Source organism: Ambystoma mexicanum, chromosome 2p (assembly GCF_040938575.1).
Source record: "Ambystoma mexicanum isolate Mex_15411 chromosome 2p, UKY_AmexF1_1, whole genome shotgun sequence".
Lineage (NCBI taxonomy): Eukaryota > Metazoa > Chordata > Amphibia > Caudata > Ambystomatidae > Ambystoma > Ambystoma mexicanum.
This window is the reverse complement of record NC_090923.1, coordinates 36,385,931-36,411,498: the sequence shown is the minus strand read 5'-3', so window position 1 is coordinate 36,411,498 and position 25,568 is coordinate 36,385,931. Positions and strand designations below refer to the sequence as shown.

Below are 25,568 nucleotides of genomic sequence, written 5' to 3'. Positions count from 1 at the left end.
AGCAACCAGGAAGGCACCAGATGGGCGGGGCTTAGGCCAGGTGACCTAGATCCACTTACACCTGCTCCCCAGCTGCTGGATGTACAAGGTTTTAGAGATTGGACAGCCATCTCTGAAGACGATTGCCTCTTCCATTCAGGCTTAGACTGACTCTTGCCACCATACCACTGTGATGCACCCTTAGAATCTCTACGTATCAGACTCCAGAAACCGCTCCCTAGTCACACATCTTACTCTCTCCTGCCCTTCATCTCACTGGTTTGTGTAGTGCAAGGGAAAACCTGCAAAGGAATTAAAGGCTGAATGGAGAGTCAGTGGGGGGGGGGATCTGACGATGAAGGCGCAATGTTTTGGAGTGCTGAAATAACCCCGCCAACCCTGCGGCATATGGATCTCCGTGAGGTATCGCCACAGTGTGCTTCTGGGAGCCTTGCTTGGTTGGCTTCTTGAGATATGCAGTTGCTTCAGTTGTCCCCAGCATGAATTCTGTTGAAGTGATCCCCAGCCATAAATGGGCATAGGGCCTTAACTCCATTAGACATTGCTTACATGAGCTGGAACTGCCATGGTAATAGTTTAGGGTTGAACCACATGCGCGTGGTAACATCAAAGATGCCTTGCTGGATGTTGCAGCAATCTAAAGCACATTGTGTGACTTCATAGAGGTTGTGTGATCTACAGGCTGTAGGACTCGGCTGCTCGCTGATTAAATACCTCTGTTTACCTAATAGTCGTGTGATGACCGGCACTACCGCTGGCATGTTCTCGGAGCTGGGCCTATACATGTCTATAAATGTAAAATGCAATGAACTGCAAAAGACAAAACTATTGTTTGCCAAAGCTAGTTTTCGTTGTATTCCAGCCCACCCTAAAACAAGAGGTGATGACTGTAAGGTTTAGAATTGATCTTGACCTCTGGCATCGCTCTGGGCAACACTCCAGACCACTGTTCTTCGCCTGCCTTGCTAAAGGGGAAAGACCATATATGCAAATCAGGCTTGGTCCCACCCCAAATGGGGTAGCCAAACTGCTTGGTCACATCTCTTCTGCACGAAAACTCCAGCATCCCCCGACATGTTTCGGCCTTGTTGTGCCTCATCAGGGAGGAGTAACCTAAGCCTATTTGGGGTTGCTTGTGGTCTTGTACAGAAGGGATGTGTTCCGTAATTGGTTAATTTAAGTGTGGGAGAGATGTTCGCGTGCAAGAAGGCAGATGATGCTGGGTAACATGGAAACACCACCTGCTAACCTGGTATATGAAACCGAAGTCTGTGGCAAATTGAGGCTTATGGTGCCTCAAGTAGACTCAAGAAGTCCAGGAAGCTTTGTATAAATCTTACATGGCTCAGGCGGGAGCGTCTCAATGTCGCCAGAAAGTGGAGCAAGACACCTCTATGAATGTAGTTCTACAATGGGGGGGGAGGGCAGGGGAAGGGGGATGCCTGTGCAGCGCTTTCTATTCTTAGGCCCACTTTATTGCAGATGGAGATGGAAGGGGGCTCCTCCCTCTTTAGCTAATTATAAGGATGGAGGCCATGGAATAGTGCAATCACTTACGTTGATGGGGGTTCGGTGACGCTCTACGTCGCTGTAGCGAAATGAGGAACTTTGACCATAGATTCCTTGTCCTTGCCAAGACCCAGATTGGGCTGCTAATGAGACCGGCTTTTTGGGGAGTTGGTTTTATGGAATCTCATTTGTTACCTGCGTCTTCATATGGTTGTTACTTTATGGCTTGTGCTCTACACATTCTATTTTTGTCTATTTCTAGCTCTGTCCCCAGCCTTTTAACGTTCAGGTTGCTCAGAAACTGCTTTCAGGTTTGGCGCTTGTCCTCAAATTGAAAAACCGTTCCCTCTGTATAAAACGGATGCTAGTCCATTCTAGCCACACAAAAATCTAGATTGCCAAAAATAGTAAGTGCTGTACAGAAATATTTAGGTTGCCCCCACTTTAAGCTACAAAAATGAATGAAATCTAAGAAGGCTTATGCAGCCACCACTGTGCCTGCAGCTGAACTTTGGATCTGACTGAGGCATCTTGATGTAGGAGCAGGGCTCATCGGGCTTTGATCAGCTTCAGGGCAATCCCTTTTCCAGATTTCTCTTTTTCTTGATTTGTAGATCTGGCTGACTGTGGGACGGCTGACCCTGGCTGGACCCTTCAGAGGCCATCAGGGCTGTGCGACAGCTTTCTCCTAACGACCCATTAGGAGGGTGTGCATGCAGTTAGTGGCACCTGCAAAGGTACCAAGCATCTGTGCCGCTGCTTTCTTGGTGCTGTTCTTGAAGTGGATGGGAGTGGGCCTTACTCTGGTAAAACAGCCCATTGCCCCCACCAAACAAAGGAACAAATGGCAGGGCAGGAGGAGCACAGATTTCTCTAGAAATTGATACATTTTTTTTCTTCCCTTAACTGTCTTGGGCTCCTAGCGAGTAGCAGTACAGGCTTAGTTTCATTACAGACCCGGTGCAAGTGCACAATTCTTTAACTTCCACAAACCTCCCACCAGGGCAGCCAACCCGCAACGTGCTGATAGCCTTGTCGTTTTTTTTACTTCAATTTATGTATTTTGGGAGTTGGAGGAGGGCCCATTGCACAGCTCTCAACTTTAGCCGAACTGCAGAAACAGTTGTGCAACCTGGGATTGGCAGCATGCTTTGTCTTTTTTCTTTTTTTTTTCTTTTGAACATCTGGTTACACCCTGGAAACAGGGCATCAAACGGACCCGGGTACTAGGCTTCCCCTCCAGAAATACCACAGTGATACCATTTTTTATTTCTTTTCTTAATGTATGCCTGAAGATGAAGGGATTTGGTAGAACAGGACCTGGGCATTGGAAGAATGTCTTGCTGCACAGAGAAAGGTGGGTACGTGAGCCCCAGAGAAGCCTCTTACGCTTTATGTATTTTTTAAAATGTATGCATAGCATCCCAGCTCTTGGGAGGTTTCTCCTCAGGGTTTGGTGGTCTGAAAATGCTCCACGTTCTGGAAGCAGAGCACTGAAGGGGATGGTGGTGGGTGGGGGAGGGGTACATTGCAAGTAGTTGGGGATCAGAATGTATGGGCACATAGGCCTAGGGGAGGCCTCCCCAGAAAGATCTGACTTGCTAGGGAGAGTAGTGCTTAAAGGATGGATTCGCCTCCGGCTCTGCCTATTCTTCGGTGGACGAAGACACTTATATGCAGCCTTGGGCTACACAAACTCTGGATGTCACCAAAGAGTTGAGCGTTCATTTCTAATTCGGTTTTGCTAAGGTTCAGTGTCCCCCTGCTGTGACGCTACGAAGGTCGGCCATTGGGTTACAATTGGCCAATAGGTAAACAGCCGGTGTTTTCTTTCATAGGGATGTAGTTTACAGTTTTCACATGTAAAGTGTTCAGTTAAACACTGATTGATGTACGGTTAAACTGTAAAACCTGATTTCTAAAACAGTACACTTAACCTTTTACATGTTTACAGTGCCATGGTATATGATACATTTTAGAAATGCACTGGTGTGTCTTTGTTTACACTTTAAATGTGGCTTAGTGCAGGACACAATTATTTTTTTCACCGCCACAAATGAGGCCAATGGTGACCCCTAAATAAATATATGCAGGATTTCACCTAGAGGGCTGTGAAGAGGGAGAAGAAAAGAACTGTGATCAAGTACAGCTGATGACTGCGACCAATGAGGGGTCTAGCAAGGGTGGCCGGTGAGCAGGGAGAAGCGAAAGACGTGATGGAGGAGTGACTAAGGAGAAGTACTGATTCTCAACATTCACTTCTCTGAAGCAATGTTTTGGCTAGAAGGTGGTGCTTATGTGCCAAAACCAAAAGCAGCATGATAGGATGCACACACTAAGCTGGGAATCCTGCACACGGGGAAGGAGAGAGCAGAATTACAATGCACCATCAAAAGCTCATATACACAGCAACACTTTGGCAAAACTAAAGAGAACAACTCCCCCCCCCCCCCCCACAGATGATTTGACAAAGAATTGACCAAATGCTTTTCATTGATCTGCTTTGCTTTGAAATGGCTGCGCTGCGAGATGCTTTTCATAGATCCAGGGGCTCTCCAATGAAGGCTGGATTCCTTTACCTTGCTGTACACTACGTGTGCATTCTGACGATTCCACAAGTGTAACGCTAGTGTCTTCTGCTGTGGGAAGGAATCTGCTCACACAGGGAACAGCACTTGCCTCCCACTTCTATTCTTTTTTTGCTACCTGTAGCTACAAATAATCAAATGTGATTATTGTTTTTGTTTTACTGCAGTGCACAGTTCTGTGGTCAACAGCCTGTCGTTTCATCCATCTGGGAATTATCTCATCACCGCTTCCAATGACTCCACCCTAAAAATCCTAGACTTGTTAGAGGGAAGGTTGCTGTACACTCTTCACGGCCATCAGGTGAGCTGGACCTTCCAATTGCTGTTGTACCGTGGAGTTATTGAATAGTTGTGGTCATCAAACTGCAGGTCTCCACCACTTTGGGAGTTGAGGCTTGACAGCGAAGATCATGGGGTTAGAGGGGTCTGCTAGTTCATTTGTTTTTCCATTGAACAATATTTACAAAGATTCTGGTTAGAAATGCATCTTATATTTAACTGTCCTCCAAAGGGCTTCATATTGTCGATCCTCCAGACCCGCTTCCCCCTTTGTAGACCACTGTTGCCTGTATCAGTAGGGCGGGGGTGTAGGACAAGAGGTCTGCACTTCCAGTTTAAATATCTACAAAGCCCATCATCCGTACATTTGGCTAGCTGGGATGTCAGGAGACGTCTCTTGCGTTCTAGAGATAACTCTGGAGTAACTCTAGCAAGGGACAGAGTAGATCTGACACTGGCTCTGCTACAATCCGCACACTGCACCGGCAGCGGATCCCGCGCTCATGGTCCAGATTCATATCGTGGGAATTATATGGCTGTACTTTCATTTGTTTGCCTGCTCCAAACCCTGTCTTTAATTGTGGCCAGCATGTTTGCCCTGTAGACATCAGTCCGTTAATCCAAGACACAACTGTTTGCAATAATATGAAACCTGATAGTTTTACAGAGGACGTTTTGATATGTGTGCTGTTAGATCTGTCTATCGTTTCTGTGGTGGGCTTGCACAATGTGAAAGTGACTTGTATAACACTCCCTACCACAACCCTATGCCACATTTAGAGACAATGCTCTCAAATGGCTTTGCACTAGCGTCTCATAACCGCCTCCACTTTCACTAACTATCCCTGGACCTACTTGATTCTACTCTGACATACCATGCACCCAAGAATACTCTTGCTACCAAGGCACCATGCCTTGGCCATAGGCGCTCTTAAGTATACGTAATGTTAGCACTGTTTTGTCATAAGTACATCTTTCTTTCATGCTCCTTGACCTGTAACTGTCTGCACTGTATCCTATCTATGTATGAACACTTATGTACCTGCCTGTGCACTGTAACTAAGCTTCGAGACTTATTGTACTGCTGCGCCCAGCTACCTAAAGGTCAGATGCGCATTACCAAATCAATAAATGAACAAACCATGCCTACCTGTGACGTAGGCCAGAAATATGTCCAGCATGGCTTCTGCAGTGTTTCAATATAAAACCAGCAATTGTCTTCTAGATGGCTCTGTTTGATAGCCATTCTACTTAAAGACCCCACTCGAACAATCCAAGAAAATCATTATATAAATGCAGGTGCAGTCTGATGGAAAAGGCACAATTTATGGGAAGCCTAAAACACGATCTACCAATGGATATGCACATTGATCTGCACATGCTTTGGACTGCCTGCTCCTAGTGATTTGCATCTGAGGGATTCCTACATCATTGTGCCCCTGCATGTGGCATAATATAAATCACCAATGCATAAATCAATCAACAAAAGATAAATGGTGCGCAACCCTCCAATGTTTGGGGCTCTTGTATTTGTGCACGTAATTGAGGACGAGAGATCGTACTAGAAGTGTGGGTAACGGGTGGTGCTTCTAGGCTTATCCTCTGGACACACTTCTCGTGCTCTCTGGGCGACGCAGTCGTATGTGAAGTCCTCTGTTATCTTATATTATTAAGCGTTTTATTTTGTGCCCGTCATCGCGGTAGTGGTCTTACATGCCAAGGCTGATCCGGACATTGTTGTAATTTGCCCCCATACATGGTAAATCATACCGTGGACTCTGGAGTAGGGGAAAGTGGGGCCTAAGTGAGAGGATATGTAGTGGCTAGACGGCTCAGTGTAACAACTGGACAACTGGAAACTTACGAAGAGGTTGAGGGGCCGCAGGGTGCATGATTGTGGCATTAGGCGTGCATTAGCTCTGCATGGGTACTTATTGGTCGTGGATCAAAGTACTGTTCAGTTGAACAGTGGGAGTAAAACCTGCCCATAAAACGGAGCAATTTCCCACGGGGTCTGTTTCTGGGACATTGATTGTGCAGTATTAGAATTGGTCATGGCATGATTGTATGAAGAATTCGAGAGGTGCTCAAGTGTGCCTTTCAAGTATGGATGCTGCTTTTCTAGGAAAGCCTTTTAAAAGGTCCCTCCTGGGACACCAGCAGGATAATGTGGGTGCTGCCAAGCTAATGGATAGAAATGCAAGAGTTAAGAATTGACTGTATACAGGTGAATGCAGAGAAATAAAAAAATGGAAAGGGCGTTTGACTGGAGAATACCTATCCGCCAAAAGCCGTATCTGCTTGGCAACTTGTTAATGGGTGATATTGGCTGATCAATTTACGGTGATGAAATGTAGTGTAGTTATTCGGAGTCACCGCTGAAATCCTAGATCTATGTACCAATCTAGTGCAGAATACGACTCTGAACTCCCTTTCCAAGCAGAGTTCCGCCTCATAGGAGAACATCTCCTTCATTTCATCATACAAGGACACAGTCACTGGGTCCAACTACTTTAGGCGATGTAGATATACATGGCCCATTTCATTATCTCCCAAAGCTACAAAGTGGCCATTCTTACAGTGCCAAACTACCCATGAATGCGATATCGGCATAGCTGCTATGAACAATAGATAGCACGTTATGCAGGTTACAGGTAAGGTAACTATTTCCGAAAAATGCCATGATCCTAACTTTGAAGTATCTGGTTACTATTGGATTTTGCTGGTGACGTTGAGTACCAAGTTTGTAACAGTATATCGGCGACACCTCAGGATCCACAGCCGCTCAGCTGGAGAGTTAATCTACTATAGGAATGAATGGGAGAGATGGACCACTTTCTTCTTTGATGAGCAGGATACAGTTCTGATGCTGCAGTACCCCTTGTCCCAGGATGCACCTGGGATCAAGGATACCAAAACGACAACGTTCACTATCGTTTTGGGGGATTTGTTACAAGGATGGGGAACTAAAAATATAAATGCCATCTTCATAAACAAAGGTCAGGCTAGTTCTTCGCCGCAGTGTGGGGTTGGTTTCCTTCCTCCTCAGAAATCTTCAGTGTCTCCTTCCACAAGATGTTGATAACTAGCCCCCCCCTGGCTTCAGGAGACAAGTGTCCCAGTTCAAAAAGGGATTTCCCACCCTTTCTAGCATTGTAGACTTTAGGGTTACCCGAACACTCGCTCTTCTTGATCCGAGCTATTCAGGTTTCTGCAGTCTCATGACTCCTCTCTGATAAAGTCTTGGGAGCAAGCAGGCAGTAGATGTTGCTGGCAGATAGTTCTATGGAAGTGTCATTGGGATCTGACGCTTCTTTCAGCTGTTTTTCTCTTTTCCCCACCTCTCTCATCTGACAGTAATCTCCTGACCCCAACTGATTCCTCCTACTGTGTGCTCCTACCTACGTCCTTTCCGGTCTTCCGAATGTTTCTTACTGACTGGGAGTTGTTCCTCTTGCCTCCTTGGCTCTTGCGTCGCTGCCTGATGTTATCGCTCCAGTCTCCTTTGCGATTACCATGCTGCCTGCCACCTCCGCCTTGTGTTGATCTTTCTTCCACCTTCGCAGTATCAGGCTACCCCCTGATGATACCTCCTCCATGCCACTTTCACATCTCTTCCTTCTCTTTGGGTCCCACTACCTCCTTCTGCCACACCCCTTTCTGCTCATCTTGTGCTGTTACCACTTTCTCTTTGGCTACCACTTCGCTCTGTCCCCTCTAACTTGCTGAAGTTGCCACCTCCTCCTTCACCCTCTTAGCTCTTACCACTGTCTCCTGCTCTCCAAGGCTGCCACCTCTCCATGCTTCTATGTCAGCCAACCTCTGATTCTTCAGTCACCAGCCTTCTCAAAACACAAGCCTTCCACTTTTACAAACAACACTGCCTGCCTGGGGTTTGGACACTTTGTGTCTCCTCATCTCCCCCTGGGTGCGTCTTCTAGGGAGGATCCGCACCTGTGCTTTTTGATTTGGCAAGCACTGTGATTTGATGTTCTTTCTGAGTACATCTGTGGAGGTTTTGGGCGCAAGAGGCTTGCACAGGTCTATGCTATTTGTACACGTCTTAGGCCCTGAGTGCAGTCTGCAGTGTTCTCAGTTCTTCAACCTTTCCAACATAAGGCTAGGAACGCACTGGGTAAACCTTGTGGAACGCTTTGTTTTGCTTCCTGTGCCAGAACATGTACAGTAATACTGTATCTCCGGCATGAGCATCTATAGCTTGTTAACAATGTCTCGGAAGCGCATCGTAACAAGCAGCATGTAGGAAGTTGTGAACTATCAACCATGGATCTGTGGAACTATGGAGTTCCCAACAAGTCCCACAAACTCTCCGGGCAAAGACATTTAGTGAAGCATGTGATGCTTCAACAGTATTCAAACCCTTAATACTATTGTCTGGTTTCGCAACCAGTTCCCTTTAACTGAAATCATTATTTTTTTTATCACGTTGTTGTGGTGTCTTCTCAAGGAGAGCTTGGGGAAGGAGAGCACCAATGTTCTGATGCTTGTTAATCTGATTAGAAAAACATGCTGTGCATATGGTCTGACATCCAGTGGTATCCGCGGAGTATTGCATCTTGTCTTTCGGGGACCGAAAGGAGACGTCTGCATAGGCGTGTCCGTAACACTATCCCTATCGTGACGTGTAGTGTACCCAAAATCCCTAACACGCCGAGGTCCCTCAGATTGTTTTTTTCCATCCAGATAACTGGTCGCCCCATAGTGGAGCACTTACTAGAGACATTGTTTATCTTTACCGAATTGTCGGTTTATTCCCCGTTAAGTCATTTCGCCCAACAAGAACATCTTTGATGAAACTACAGGGGATTCGTCTACGGCTGTGGATCTCGGCGCGTAACATCCAGCGGCCGGATTTTTCCACGTGGTCTGGCCCTGTGGCCGACCTATACAGTAGGGAGAGTGGGGTCGGGGTGGCCATATTGTCTAAAGTATGTCTTTCCTCCTTTCCCCTCTTTTCCCTTTTGGTCTGGTCATCCTTCCCTTTGGCTATGGAAACTCCTTTTAGATTCTGCCCTAAGTGTAGGGTCAGATATCCTTGGAAGGACGAACACGGAACGTGTAACGCCCGTCTCCCCCTAGAGCACGACGAGAAGCGGCGTGCAAGCTCCTTCGGCCTAAGACCCTGAGGGAGCGCCGTGTAAAGCGGTGGGCTGCGTACGGTATGTCACGCGTCGCACTCCCTTCCCCCACCGCCACACCCGCTGAAAGTGACGGGAGTACTTCAGATGACCAAATATCCATTACGGATGTTATAGACCTTGAGGCGGACACTTCTAGGTCCGCCACACCCGTCCCTGACCCCTTAAGGCTTGGCTCCGGTCTTGCTACGGGGACACCACCCACGACAGGGGCGTACAAGCGCATCGCACCAAGCACACAACCCCTACGCTGATTTCAACGTCTTCGTCGAAAAAGGCCAAAGCGCCAACAGGGCTGCCGAAATCTTTGCCGGTTCCCTCGGATCGTTCAGATCCAAAGCCTTCCCCGCATCCGCTGCAGCGTCTTGCGACTGGGCACTCAAAGCCAAATAAGAGTGCTACTTCCAAAACTACATGCGTCGAAGCGCGGGAGCCCGGCGCTTCGACCTCTAAGGCCGCGGTAGGCCGAAAACTACGGCTAGGCCTCTACCTGAAAAACTTACCACTAGGCCCTCTAGCGCCGCGGAAGGTACTGCACCTGCCGATAAATCGTTGGAGCCTTTGTCTCACGGCGATTCAGCAGATATCGTAAGCAGCATCGACAGAATTACGGCGGCGGTGAGCCTTACACCGGTTCCGCCTAATGTTATGGGACAAGCCGGCGAAAAAATTTCGACTGATTTGGTTCCCGATTCTGAGGACGCTTACGAAGAAAGTCGAGAGCCTCTCTCCGACACCCTTAGGGACTCCTTTCGACGCCTTAGAGCGGAGAACGTCGTTTCTCCTCGTACAGGCCCGTTTGGGTCCTCTAGATGGACTACAGAAAAATTTGAAGGGTGTATGGATCGGCTGGAGCAGATGATAGTTTTTCTGATCATCCTCCCCCGAAAAGGGCTCGGGTAGACCCTAACCTTCAGATTAAGGAAGAGCAGTCTCGGGTTTTCCAACAGGAAGACGTGGTCATGGACACATATAGAGACATTTATGATGAAGAAGCTTAATTTCTGCAAAACTATGAGGAAGAACAACAGGATACTACAAACAACTGGGAGGAAACCCAGCAGGAGGGTCAGGACCCATGGACACAGCAAGATCAGGACTCTGATGTTTTGTGCATAGACTCTCCTCCGTCCACCCCAGCTCGACAAGCCTCTCCTGTGGATGACCAAATGGCATTCAACACTATGTTGAAGAAAGCAGCTGATAAGATTTCCACTCAAGAGGCGGTACCTGAGTAGGATTTTGTGGAGGATGTCATTAAGGAGAATCCTCCAGCAAGTCAATCCATCCCCCTCCTTAACTCTGTCAAAAGAAGCGTAGCCCCCCTCTTTGGTGACGCCAGCTCAAACACGGGCTGTGAACCCGAGGTTCGAAAAGTTATTTCGTCCTTCCCCCTCTGACCCTCTATACATCAAAGGACACGCCATCCCATATTCACTGGTAGTGACTACCACTCGAAAGAGGGCAGGGGTACCCCTTGCCACGGGAGAATCACCGCCGGACAAGGAATCTAAACGGCTGTATGCCCTTGGCAAACATGTCACGGCAGCGGCTGCATACACTATACAAGTTGCTAATAACTCTGTTATCAAGCTATGCTGATGCCCAATGGAACTTGATCCAGGAAGGCCTCCAAGAGGTCCCCGAACCCGCCAAGTCAAAGCTTCTTTCCATTGTAACGGTGGGAAGACTAGTTAACCAGAACGTGGTGAAGAACACCCTGGACACTGCGGAAACTGCAGGCAGGTCTCTTGCTCAAGGGATCTTACTGAAAAGACACGTTTGGCTGCGTACATCAGGATTTAAACCTGAGGCTGAGGCCTCCCTCATTAATAAACCCATTGAGGAGACGAACCTCTTCGGGAAAGTGGTGGATGAGGCTTTGGAAACAACCAAGAAGAACATGAGACTCTAAAGTCTCTGCAATAAATTACACAGAAACCCTCCTCCCAGAGGGGTAATAACTCTCGGCGGTCCTTTCGAGGGCAAGCACGTGCTGGTCAAAACAACTACGGCACGGGTAACTTCAACACAAATCAAACATCTGGAAGCCCCACATACTACCCCCTCAAGGGGTCAGAAACGCGGCAAGGGTAGAGGCAGAGGCAGAGGCCCCAACAACAGAGGCGTTACAGCTTCTGGTCCGAAATGACCACCAAGTCCAGGTTTCCTCCCATGTCACCCCGGTCGGGGGGTGATTAACATCTTTCCTCATGGTATGGGAGGGGATAACTTCCGACCAGTGTGTCTTAAAGACGGTCGCCCACGGTTACTGGGTGGAATTCGCCCGACCTCCACAATTCAGACCGCCGCGCTCACCGCGCCTTTCACCGGAGCATCGGGAAATCTTGATCCGAGAGGTGGAGGGACTGCTGGGAAAGAACGCCATAGAAGCCGTCCCGATTCTTCAGGTAAACAAGGGTATTTATTCAGTGTACTTCCCTGTACCCAAAAAGGATCTCACCGTGCGCCCTGTCCTAGACCTGCGCCCAGCGAACAAGTTTATAAAACCCCACAAGTTTTGCATGGTAACACTGCATGAGGTGATCCCATTGCTGAAACAAGGGGACTTCATGGCAACATTGGACATGAAAGATGCATGCTTTCATATTTCAATGTTGCCAGTGCATAGGAAATATCTAAGGTTCATGATCCGGGACAGGCATTACCAATTCAAGGTACTCCCCTTCGGCATCGCCTCTGCGCCAAGGGTGTTTACCAAAGTCCTGGCAGTGGCAGCTGCACACCTGCACAGACTATCAGTCCCAGTTTACCCTTAGCTCGACGACTGGCTCATCACAGGGGACTCGTTCAACGCTTGTTTTTCGAACACCCAAAAACAGTAGATCTCCTCTTCAGTCTGGGTTTCTCAAGCAACGAAAAGAAATCCAGTCTAGTTCCCAGCCAAATAAAACAATTTCTGGGAGCTCTAATTCAGACGGAAGACGGTCTAGTCTTCCCCTCCAATTAGAGGGTTCAGAAAATGCTTTCTCAAATCCCTCCATATGTAGCCAGTCGGGAGGTGACGGTACGCAAAGCCATGCGTTTGCTATGGATGATGGCGTCATGCATATACTTGATTCCCCACGTGCGGCTGCGCATGCGTCCCATGCAAGAGTGGCTTAACAGCCAGTGGTGTCAAGCCAGCGGACAATGGGAAGATCTGGTAGTTGTCTTGCCAGCCCTCGTTCACTCTCTGCAGTGGTGGTCAAGAGAAAACCTCTTGAAGGGGAAGACCTTCACCACCCCTGCAGTGGAAGCCACTCTCGCGACAGACGCATTTCTCACAGGGTGGCGAGCTCGTCTGCTTAGACAACGCACAGTTTGGTCCCCTCAGGTAGCGTTCAACCATATAAACTTACTGGAGCTATTAGCGGTGTTCAAAGCATTGAAAGCCTTTAAGAGGCAACTGCAAGGGAAGACAGTGCTGATCCTGACGGACAGCACTACAGCTGTCCCACTACATTTGGATATGGGCTATCAAACACAAGATGTTTTTGTTGTCCCAACATGTTCCAGGGGAACTCAATCTTCTGGCGGACGTACTCAGCAGAGATTTTCCTCTACCAGAAGAATACGAATGGCGGCTACACAAAGACATTGTATCCAACGTCTTTGCAGAATGGGACTTCCCACAGATCGACTTGTTCGCAACTCAGGAGAACGCCCAATGCCAAGACTACGCCTCCAGATTCCCACATAACCATTCCAAGGGGAAAGGTCTCTGGATAACATGGTCGGGGAAATTTGTCTACGCTTCCCCCCCGGCCCCCTGACTCCCCTTCTCAACAAGATAGTGCACAAGATGCACCAGGAACCAGTTACCATGATATTGGTGGCCCCCATGTGGGCCCGCCAACCCTGGTTCGCTCACCTGATGGAAATGTCCCTCTCCCCACCAGTCAAACTTCCCTGCCCGTAAGACATGTTGTCCCAGGACAGGGGGGAGACCCTACACCCATGCCCACAAACCCTGAATTTAGCAGCTTGTCTCATGAGATAGAGTTTTGACATCTTCAACTCCCTCAGAGGTGCATGGACATACTCGGGGAAGCGAGAATACGAATACACGTTATTGCTATGCCAGCAAATGGAAACGTTTTGTCATCTGGTGCAATTCCAAGGGCGTCAATCCCATCGATTGTTCACCCTCACACATTGTGTTGTATCTAACCCATCTGTTGGACACTGGGTTAGTCTTCAATTCCCTAAATGTGCATCTTGCTTCTCTGTCAGCCTACACCACTTCACAACAAAAGGTGTCGTGTTGGAAGATACCAGTGATTAAAGCCTTTATGGAAGGGGTTAAGAGAATTTATCCTCCGATTTATCACCCACCCCCTGGATGGGATCTGAATGTGGTTTTGACCAGGCTCATGGGAGCTCCCTTTGAGCCTATGCATAAAGCAAGTCTGAAAGACCTGACTTATAAAACAGCCTTCCTAGGAGCTGTCACTTCTATCAGAATGGTTAGCGAACTACAGGATCTTTCTGTTCTAGACCCCTTAGTGACAGTCCACAAAGATAAGGTAGTTCTGCGCACACATCCCAGATTTGCGCCTAAATTCATCTCAAAGGTCCATGTAAACCAATCAATCGAACTACCCACTTTCTTCCAGAACCCTACTAACATGGCCGAAAGAAGCCTTCACACACTGGATGTGCGCAGGGCAGTCATGTTTTACCTGGAAAGAACGAAACCACTGAGGAAAACGAACACATTTTTCGTTTCAGTGGCAGCTGGTAGAGAAGGGGATCCTGTCTCTAAATCGGCTATCTCAAGGTGGATTGTCAAATGCATCACACTGTTAAATTCTTGCTAAGAGAGAACTGCCCTTCAAGCCTAGAGCACATTCTACTCGGGGCACTGGGGCATCCATAGCATTTATTGCAAATGTTCGCCTCGAGTCCATTTCCAAAGCAGAAACCTGGAGTTCTGTACACTCCTTTACAAAACACTATTGCCTAGACACTCATTCTAGGTCTGATTCTCAGGTGGGACAAGCAGTATTAAGACATCTTTTCTCTACTGTACCTTCTCACAACTCGCCTCCAACTCTGGGTACTGCTCGCTAGTTTATGCACAGCATGTAATTCTAAACAGATTAACAAGCATCAGAAGACATGCATTACTCGCCGTAATAGCATTTCTGATGATTGTATCTGCTTAGATTCACATGCGCCCTACCTACCTCCCCGCTCAGGGTGGAAGGAACATGGACCTCTTACTACTTTCTCTCTTTATGTACTCACTCACTATAGCCTTGGGCTCCCTCATGGCAGAAAAAATACAATCGGAGGGACCTCGGTGCGTGAGGGATTTTGGGTACACTACACGTCACGATAAGGATAGTGTTACGGACACGCTTATGCCGACGTCCCCTTTCGGTCCCCGAAAGACGAGATGCAGTACTCTTAGTTACCACTGGATGTCGGACCATATGCACAGCATGTGAATCTAAGCAGATACAATCATCAGAAATGCTATTACGGTGAGTAATGCATGTCTTATCTGGCCGGGTCTCGGAAGCTTTTCAGATATACCTAAAGCTCACATTGCTAACTCACCCTACTGGGTGAGTACATTGGAGAAAATCTGAACACCCAAGACTGGCCTCTGGTGCAGTACTTTAATTGTCCCTTGCCTGCTGATGGGGATGATGGTGTGGACCAAACATCCACAACGTTTTGGTCCACAAACCAGCAAGGGACCTCCTCTGATCCCTCTTAATTATGGACTCAGCTCCCTTATGTACTTGCAAAGTCAATTTAACAGCAGCCGTCCCGGTCTCCAGTTGGGCAGCATTTGTTCCACGGGAGACATGAATTTCTGCAGGCAAGCAGAATGAATGGAGACCTACTGGAGAAGGAGTTTCCGAGGAGATTAACTGCAGCAGCTCTGGTAGCAACTAGCTGTACTGTTAGACTGCACCTCACTGGATCCGTACCTGTTTCAATGTCCAGCAGCTTCAGGTCGAATCCCAGGTTATCGTCACTGCTTCCATGGGAGAGGCCCCTTCCCATGAGGCCAGGGAGGTGAGGCCACTACCCAAGAGTCCCCCTCGGGGTGGTACTCTGCGGTGGATCTCATGGGACCAGTGACAATAGTCTTGGGAGAACGCAGTATTCACCCCACCCCATTTCTGCTCCTCTTCCCCCCCCCCCCCACTCAGTTTCCTGTGATCCCCAACACCTCTGTCTCTGTAGAATAGGGAACTTAAATCATACACATAATACTGGAGCGAGGAAGAGTGGCTTACCCAGGTAGAGTGCCTATAGTCATTGACACGAAGAAAATCAGAGGAGGGGGTAAAAACCAACTGCGGAACCAACATACACAGTACAGTCTATTAAAGACTGCTACTGTGATAAAAGTAAGAAAGGCCTATGTACCTTGTTAGGTCAAGCCTGAACAAACCAGCCCTTGAGGAGCAAGGAACCAGACACTAGTTCTGTGGCAAGAGACCCAGGAAGCAGGTAACGAGATGCTGTCGAGGAGGAACAAGTGTCTCTAAAGGCTTCACAGAGCAGGAGCCTTGCCTGTAACGGGGGAAAGCAGAAACCCGACTGTCGAAGTGAAGGGAATCCTTGCAGAGAGAGAACTTACCGCTGCAGTGTTGCTGAGGGTAGAACGAAGAAGCAGTGTAGAAGCCCAGCTCAACTACCAGGACAGACCGAAGGCCGCAATTGTATTTCTTGTAAGAAGGGTAGGGTTGGGCCGGCTGGTGGGAAGCAGAGGGCACGAAACAAGTTAAATCAAGATGCATCATTATCCTGGGATACAAAAAGGGGAACGAAACGTAAAAGCTGGAACAATTTTTATAAAACATCCCACGAGGAACCGTACCTGGCAGGGGAGTACACCAGGTCTTTTCAGTTGGGCATTGAATAAAGTAGGGGTGATAACCCGCAAGTCCAGCATGCCAGGGTCTGTGACCCATATGAAGATAACAGAAAGGAAGATACAGATACGAACAAACTAAAAGCTAAATGGAACAGTACTTGGCAGGAGAGTACACTAGGTCTGTTCAGTTGGACACGGAGATAAGCGGAGGCAGAGAATCTGCAGGCATGGCACACCATGGTCTGGGACCCATCTGAAGCTGAGGTAGCCCCACAAAAGCAAAGTATACGGGTCAAGGACATACACAAGACCGGAGAAGCAAACGATCAAGGTGGTGAGGCCCAGAGCAAGTCGGGGAGATCCTGGGGGAATATAACAGGATCTGGGACCCACAAGAATGAAAAAGGAGCTGTCTCCCAAGTCAGGAGTCCCCAAGACAGCCCAGAGTGATCGGGGACCCTAACTAAAAGAAAATACATTTTCTGGAATTCCAAGATCTATAGTCTGGCAGGATAGGTAAACCAGCCTTATCACGTTTTGGGAGCTGAAGAGAAGAATGAGGGGTAGAGACTCCACCCTTGATACTGGGGGGGAACTGTATATAAAAGTTGCTCTTTGTGTTTTCTACTCAAGAACTGAACATTGAATGTCTGTATTCAGAACAAGGAGCCTCATTTTGGTTCAAGAAGACGCCAGCTTTATTTTACAAGACATCCTGTCATTAGTGTTTTTGTTTAGGCAAGACACCCTGGGGGACTGTGACGGTGTCTTTAAATGTGGTAAACTCACGTATACAGTAATACCTATTGAACGTATAACCAGGAACTCCTGTTTTAGTTGATCCGTGTATGGACTTTCCTCTAATGGCCTGGCTGTCATGTTTTGTTACCTAGGAGACAGGGTCTCGAGTGGAAGAAGGAGAGAAGGACGGTTATGCCTGGGCATATTGAAGAGGAGGTTTTCTTAAAAGAAGCAGCTGTTGGCTTCGGCCTGAAGTTTAGAAAAGTCGATACAAAGTTGCGCCGTTGCGCAGTTTGAGGAGTTTTTTTGTTTGTGTGAGTTTCAACACAGCGATCGTAGTCGCTGACTTGGCCGAGAGAAGCGCCGCCCTGAACCAACGAAAACCGCCGTGTCCGGAGGGGAACAGCTGATCGCGGACGTAGCGGAAACGGGAAGCAGTAGATGCCGTTGTCCTGGAGAAGCCGTGCTGAGCCAACTACGAGTCGTGTCCAGAAGGGAATGGCGGATCGCATATGTCCTTGTCCAGAAGGAAGCAGTAGGCGCCGTTGAGACGGTGAACAAGTAAGATCAGAAAATCGTATGGGAGAGCTGGCTACTAGTGACAGACCTCTAAAGAGGGATAGCATTATAGACTTCAGGGAACCGCAAATAAGGAAGCATCTTTATTTAATGGGCATCATTATGGAACCGAATGCCTGATAAGGACTACGATACGACGCTGTGTAGATAAACAGCGACCTGCAGAATTTCTTGAAGAACATAACTAGAAGAAGCTGAAGTGGGTGAGAGGTTGAATCCAACATCACTATGAATAGGAGCTAAGTAAGAAGGGAGTCTCAAAAGTATGGTTGCCACTTCCTATGAACCGAAATACCTCGTGAAGAGAAGCTGCAGAGACTTTGCGACGATGTGATAGGAACCGGGACTACCAATATTAGCCTCTGAAATTATATATATATTATCAGAAGTGTTAGAGGATAAGTTTGGGTAAAGTGAGAAAAACAAACGTAGAAGGTTACTCTGAAGAAAAGAGAATAGTAAAACTAACGTAAGGAAGTCAAGGGATAAGTCACTGAACAGAGAAGAGAAAAGAGACAAGTTTTTTCAAAACTGTATGGTGAAAGGAGGGAAGTAACATCAACCCAGAAAGGAAAGAGTCAACGTAGATTAAAGAGACAGACAACTTACCTTAAGCCGGAAGAGAAGTCCATATTGCTACAAAGCTGGCCAGATCCAACAGTGAAGACGTATCCTTTTCTTTTAAACTGCCTCTGAAAGAGAAGAGGAAAACATTGTTAATAAAGTTATTTGGGTTCTCGTTGAATTCCATAAAAACTATTTGTTGTCTCAGACCTTTATTTATACAACATTGAAGACAGGCCATCACAGGGACTTCAACATCTGATTCGAAGACAGTGAAGCCAACTCCCAAAACTCACTGATTGAACAACTCACCACCATGAAACTACGACAACTAGTAAAAGGGGCAACACACTCGGCAGGACACACCCTGGACACAATTTTTGCAGAGGAAAAACTCATCACCACGACACCTCTGATACAAATACTGTGGAGCGACCATCTAATCGTCCCATTGGTGATCACTCCTGCCTACTCAAATTTGCATCCAACCTCCTAAACTCACAACCAACCCAAAAAGAAACTGGAAAGATGTCAAAGAACGCAACCTATTCGAACAACTGGAGTTAACCAAACCCTCAACTACAGAACTAGAGCTAGCTAACCTAGACGGGAAAGCAGAGCTATTACACAAATGGATTGCAGATCAAATTGACAATATGGCCTCAGAATAACCATTCACACCATCAAAAAAGAGAGCAAAATGGTTCACCCCACTATTCAGCACCATGAAAAAGGAAAACAAAAAGATGGAACTGGAATGGAGGAGAGCATACAACCCAGACAAAAAAACACTGTTCCAGAAACAAATCTGTGCAAACAAGGATATTCAAAAGGCGAACAGAAGGCATTATAATGACAATCACAAATGCCACCAACACACAAAAAGAAATGTTTAACATCATTAAAGAAATTAGAAACCCACCAGGCTGTGACAACACCCCAACCCCCTCGGAGAAACTCTGCAACGACCTGGCAGACCACTTCAAGAAAAAAAAATCAATGACATCCGACAAACCATTCAACAGTGGCCAACCAACAGCAACATACAACCAGACAAACCTAACTCGGAACCGCAGCACAAACTCTAAAACTTTCCTGAAATTTCAGCAGAGGCATTCGCAATGCTGATAAAACGCAGCAAGAAAGCTGGTTCACCCATGGATCCCTGTCCCCCGGACATCTACAAATCAATCCTTGCACAAGGAACACCATCAGAATATTACAGAAACCTTCTAAATCTATCACTAGCAACGGAAACTGTACAGAGGACCTTCAAATCCGCTTACATCAAACCACTTCTGAAAAACACAAGCAGCGACGTAGATGACCTCTCCAACTACAGACCGATCTCAAACATCCCCTACCCGGCAAAACACTTAGAAACCTACATATACAAACTAACCCAAGAACACGTTGAAAAACACCACCTGCTAGACCAAGCTCAAGTCGGCTTCAGACTCACAATAGGAACAGAAACAGCACTACTATCCATCTGGTACGACCTAAAAACGAAGGCAGACTCCAACACAACTTCAGCCCTTATTCTGCTTGACCTCTCCGCAGCCTTCGACACAGTTAGCCATGACACCCTAACCAAAAGACTAGAATATATAGGTATAACAGACACAGCACTACGCTGGACTAAATCATTCCTAGCAGACAGAACAGAAACCGTATGGATCAAACCCTTCAAATCCACCCCACGAGTTAACGACTGTGGAGTGCCACAAGGATCCTCACCATCACCACTGTACTTCAACATCTACCAGACCCAGTTACCAGAATCCTCAAATACATTACATGCTACAACTATGCAGATGATGCTCAAATCATCTACAAAATCAAAGACACCCAAGCCGATCATTCAAATGTAACCGACTGTCTAAAAGAAGTCTTCAACTGGATGAAGGCCAACAACCTGAAAATGAACCCAGAAAAATAGAAATCATGATCATATCCAAAGACCCAGAGAATGAAACCGCCATCCTGTGGCCAACGGAAATGGGAACCGCACCATCACTATCTAAGGTAGTAAAAAATCTGGGACTCCTGAGGGACAACACCCTAACCTTAGAACCGCAAATAAATGCAACAGTCAAGAAATGCTGCTTCTTCCTCCTCCATGCAGCAAGAAGAATCCTACCTTTCCTCTCCTTCACGCACAAAACACTCACTATTGTCGCCCTAATCATGCCAAGAATCGACTATGCAAACAGCCTCTACCTCGGAATACCTCCTAAAGAAACTAAAATGGATCCAAAATACAGCAGCCAGACTACTCCTCAAACTGTCCAGAAGAGACCACATCACCCCTGCCCTAAAAACACTACACTGGCTCCCAGTATAACATCGCATCACCTTCAAAACAATGTGCATAATGCACAGGGCAATCAGCGGACAAGAAGCAGAATTCCTACAAAAGAAAATAACTATCTACAAGCCCACGAGAATCCTCAGGTCAAGCAACAAAATCCTCCTGGAACTAAAACCATACATTAAGAAAAACCTCGGAGGCACCGTCTTCTACCACTTAGCCGCAAAAACCTGGAACAACATCCCAAAAGAAATAAGAAACACCAAACATCACCTAAAATTCCGAAAATTACTAAAAACCTGGCTCTTCAATACCACAGACTAAAACTGAAAAACCGAAACAGGAAAAAGAATGACTAAACCGGAAAGGACACTGACGAGCTCCCAGAACCGACTGAGAAGCACCCTCGGCACCTGGACGGGTGACGCCGGGCAGAGTGGAACACAGGCGACACCCATGCAGACAGTCAACAACCCCAGTCAATCCTAACCAACATCTTCAACCGCCCCTTAGCTGCTACTAGGTACCACCGGGTTATGGAATTGTCGAGATACTACCGATCACCACACTAACTGAGTTGTGGACACTGGCAGGTGCACTGGCCATATAAGTGGGAGGGAAGCACATGTGGGGTTGTTGGGGAGGCTGGTGGAGGTGGCAGCGAGATGTGAAAGGGGCCTGAAATGCAGGACGGTCCCAGACCTAACCAGAGGCCCAGGGTGCACCCGCACTCCATCCGGAGAGATTACGCAAGCCCAACTCTTCAATTCAGGATAGAGATGCCAACTAACCAATTCCACTAACAATTTCCTCCTCTGCATACACCTCTCAAACTCAACCACAAACCTACAGCACAACAAACTTCACTACACTGCAGCAACTAAACAAGCACACAGACTTGCTGAACTGTACACGACGACTACTGGCCGAAAACACCCCAGGCCCACCCAACGGACCCACCGGGCTGAGGCAGCCAACAGCACATCACTGCACTCTTGCACTTTTCCAGCCTCCTCCCACTAACTCACCCTCCCTCCCTCTTTCAGAGCCACCAGAGCGCCAGGGGACTGCTCCGGTGGTGATGGTGCGTGGTACAAATGTCCTTTAACATTGCCATAACCCCTCCTAGAAATAGGGCAAGATCTGTTTTTCCTTTTCTTTATTATGATAATGAGTCTTTGACAAAAAGCATGCCACCACTGAGTCTGTCTCGTACTTCCGCACCCTTACAGACTTCAACAAAGTGAGAATCGGGTTAAAAGAACAATTGAGAGCAGAAAGCACATCTTGCTTCCAAACTCAAGGACGCATCCTTTCAAACATTGGACAGCCATCACTGGTGGGTGGCCCGCTTAAACATTATCTTGTTACTTCCTGAACTTTAACTGAAGAAGTGGCTTCATTTTAGGAATTCAGAGACCATTCCCAGCCCTCCGGTTTCCGGCCTGACCTGGACTTGGCTCTACCTCCCTTCATTGTCTAATGGAGGCCCGAAACAGTTACCATATATGGAAACTTCTAGTTTCATTCACACACAGGAACTCAGTCCTGGGTTTAGCATAGCCCCCACCACGACCACCCCCTCTAGGGAATCCCGCACATAAACCAAGGTAAATGGGTGAATATCACTAGTACTGGTGAATTAGTCGAAGTGTGAAGGGGGGGCGCACAAATCTCAGATTTGCACTAGAGGTCCCGTCCAGTCCAGGACTATCGGCCTAACGCAAGCTAAACTGGAATGGGAAATCTACAGTTTAATCGATGTACAAAGAACGCAGATGCGAGAGGTATCTCAGACTGTGCTTGTGACATCCATGCTTAATTTACGGGTTTCAATGTCTGAGGGAATCAAAACCAAATACTGGTAAAATTCAGAATGAACTTAGTTTTATTGTTTCAGATGTGGGACGGTAAAGCTGTGCTTACAGGTTACCATTCAAGCAGTACCTAAACACTCAGTCCCCAGTACTGCGTCTCTCCTTTGTACATCAAAGAAAAGGCAAAGGAACATTTTGTTTAAGAACAATCGTAAAAAGAAACAAGGTGTACATTCTCTTGGCTCTGAATATTCCACTTTGAACTGTTGTTCCGCAGAAGAGACGTTTTCCCTGAATGGTCTTGCTGCCTATGTAATTACACTGGATGAAACCCTGTGTCTTTGAATTAATGAGCACATGCTGTAGGTGCGTGCCTTTGCTCTGATCTAGAATTCTCTTAGCTACTAGTGCACAGAAGTATTTTGCAGTGAACTTCCCAGTCTTTTGCTTTCGTGCGGAGTTGAAGGAACTCCCATCCTTTTGTGTGTGATTGGAGCAAAGCAGAAAGTGACTGGAATGGTGTGGCCACTACCCCGAGGGACTCCCAGAGGTTGCATGTAGTGGGATGACCTTGGTCTGCCACAACCTCCAAGACGTGGTATGATCAACAAAGCATATACATGTTTTTAACACTTTGAGGAAGGAAACAAACACAACATAGTGTGCCGCATCAGTTGGGATATCGTGTTTGTGAAATACAATGGGAGTAGGTCCCAGACATGCACACAAAGGAGAAACAGTAGGAATCTGGCATCTGAATTATGGAGGATATGGGATGCCTAAGAGCAAGAAAGTACTCTATACAGGAATCCAAGATGGCGCTGACGTCTTGCAGTGAGAGCAATCCTGCCATTAACCAATGTGGAACAGGCACTCGTTATAGGTTTAAGAGGCAGAGAAGGAAACGAAAAGCCCAATAACTGACACAATTCTCCCCCACCCCCACCCTGAGTGGCTCCAGCCGTTCCCAAAGACCAGCACAGGTTCCCACACAAGTCGATTGCTATAAAAGAGACTGGGAAAGCCAGTAAGAGTAGCAGCAGAAGGATTTGCTCTTTGCCTCTCCATGCGGGGATTGGGAGGGAGACCTCCGCTTGGTCCAAGACGGCTACTTTTCGGGAGAAGCTACTTTCTACCCGGATCCTGATACAAACGTGGCAAATCTGCGAGAGGTGTGGAAAAGCCCTGCCAACTGAGCGACCAAGGACTTGGGAAGACCCACTCCAGTGAATGCTGAGAAACCAGAGGGCTACGAGAGGCCTGAACATGTGATTTTGAGAAGCCGGGTGTTTTATGAGAAATCTGAACAGGAAACGTGTGAAAGCTAAAACAGGGAGTCCAGTAGAGACTCAAGCTGTGAATCTTGAAAACTAAAGGACTTGGTGAGACCTGTGCCCAGTGCTACAGATTAGCAGGTATGCAGGATTACCCGGTATTGCGACTAAATCCATAGATAGTTGCGCATTTGCTCTTTATGCAGAAAGCGCTTTTGATAGTGTGTAGTGCGATTATTTGTTTGAAGCTCTAAATTGTCATGGTCTGGTCAACTCATTCTTAACCGTGATTCATGTGTGACACTCTAACCCCAAGACCATTAATTGGCACATGTCGTCATATTTTCCCTTGTTCAGAGGCACAAGACAAGGTTGTCCCTTGTCTCCCCAATTATTTATTTTGGCCATAGATCCTTTCCTGGAAACAATTGGAGTTGATAAAAACTCCATTGAGTATGATGATCTACAAGTTAAACTAGCAGCATATGCAGATGATGTCCTTCTGTTACTTAAGAACCCAGATATTAGTTGACAACATCTTCTGGCCATAATTTCAAACTTTTACCTTGCTTCTGGTTACAAATTAAATGCAGTCAAAACCAAAGTACTATTCTATTGAATATATGTTATACCCATTAATACCCTGTGTACCAAATTTCACATTCTAGCCTCTGGTATCAAATGGGATCAAATACTTGGGTATACAGATCTATTATTCTCTTAACACAGGCTTTGTCTTGTCCAGAATCAAAATAACAACAGATTCATGATCCCCTCTATTGTGATCATGGTGGGGTCGTCGTCAGACCATTAAAATGATATCTCTAATTAGGAAAACGGTAGCATGTATAAGATGAGGCTATGTATAAAGTAGTACTGCCCTCTTAGACAAAGTCAATTTCCTGGAGAAAAAGGTTTTCATTTGATCTAATTTGCATACCCACAATGCCTTGTTGTTGTGGCTCAGAACTGGAGGTGAACGTCTAGATTGAGCTGTGTATAAGTAAAGATAACACTTGAAACCATGCACATATATATATTTCTTGCTTATACTCTGCTCAATCTAGATCAATTATTTCATGACTCTTGCCTTGTTTCACTGTTCCAAGCATTGTTCTTCGCAAATAAAGCATTTCAAACTGAGAAACAAAAACCTCAATATGGCATGGTTGTCCGCCTGTGGTAAATTCAGTATGACCACCCGGTCATGGGTTTTAAGCCTGTAAAGCTCTGTTAAGAGCCCTAAAAGAGGGGTGATCACTCAATCAGACAATATTCCAAGTTAAAAAGAAAAATCATTGTGTGTATTGTATTGTGAATCGGCTCACAACCAGGGAGGCGAAGGAAGCATCCTCTTCTTTCTCTGCACCAACTCGCATAACTCAAGAGAATGAAAGTTTAAAACCCCTCGGATAAGACCTCGAAATTCAAGGACTTGTGCTGATGCGCAAACTCAACCCAAAACCATCAGTAGGAACCAATCATGTGACAGTAACAGTACTTACCGCCTGAAGAGGATTTTGCATGAAAAATAAATACAAAAATGAAAATCTGAATATAGTTTATCCTTAGCGCATGAACTACGAAGATCTACTATTTTTTGCTTGTTGTGTGTATAGGATCAGTATATAAACTGGATGTTTAGGCCTTGTATGGATTCCAAGCACCAGGATTACGTCGTCATTGCAGGACACTCTGTGGTGAATCAACTACAAGGTAATAGGAGTAAGAGGCGGGCACAAAGGTGGCATGTTGATTATCAAAGACTTTTATTCTCAAAATAAAATGGGGCAGGTTGGAGGAGATCATAACTTTCCCTACTTCCCCAAGTTCCAAAAAGATGTAGAAAGTAAAATAAAAGCTCTACAGGACTCAAGGGGTTGACTCGCTTTCTGCAGTC

At 46.7% G+C, this 25,568-nt stretch overlaps 1 protein-coding gene across 2 annotated transcripts in view; it reads left to right on the top strand.

Moving 5' to 3' along the window:
- The window catches only part of POC1A (POC1 centriolar protein A), a 197,700-nt gene that overhangs the window by 124,522 nt on the left and 47,610 nt on the right, over positions 1–25,568 (top strand). For both annotated transcript variants that reach the window (XM_069643195.1, XM_069643196.1), the window contains exon 7: positions 4,265–4,398. In XM_069643195.1, coding sequence (XP_069499296.1) covers positions 4,265–4,398 — 134 coding nt within the window. The remainder of the gene's footprint in view (positions 1–4,264; positions 4,399–25,568) is intronic.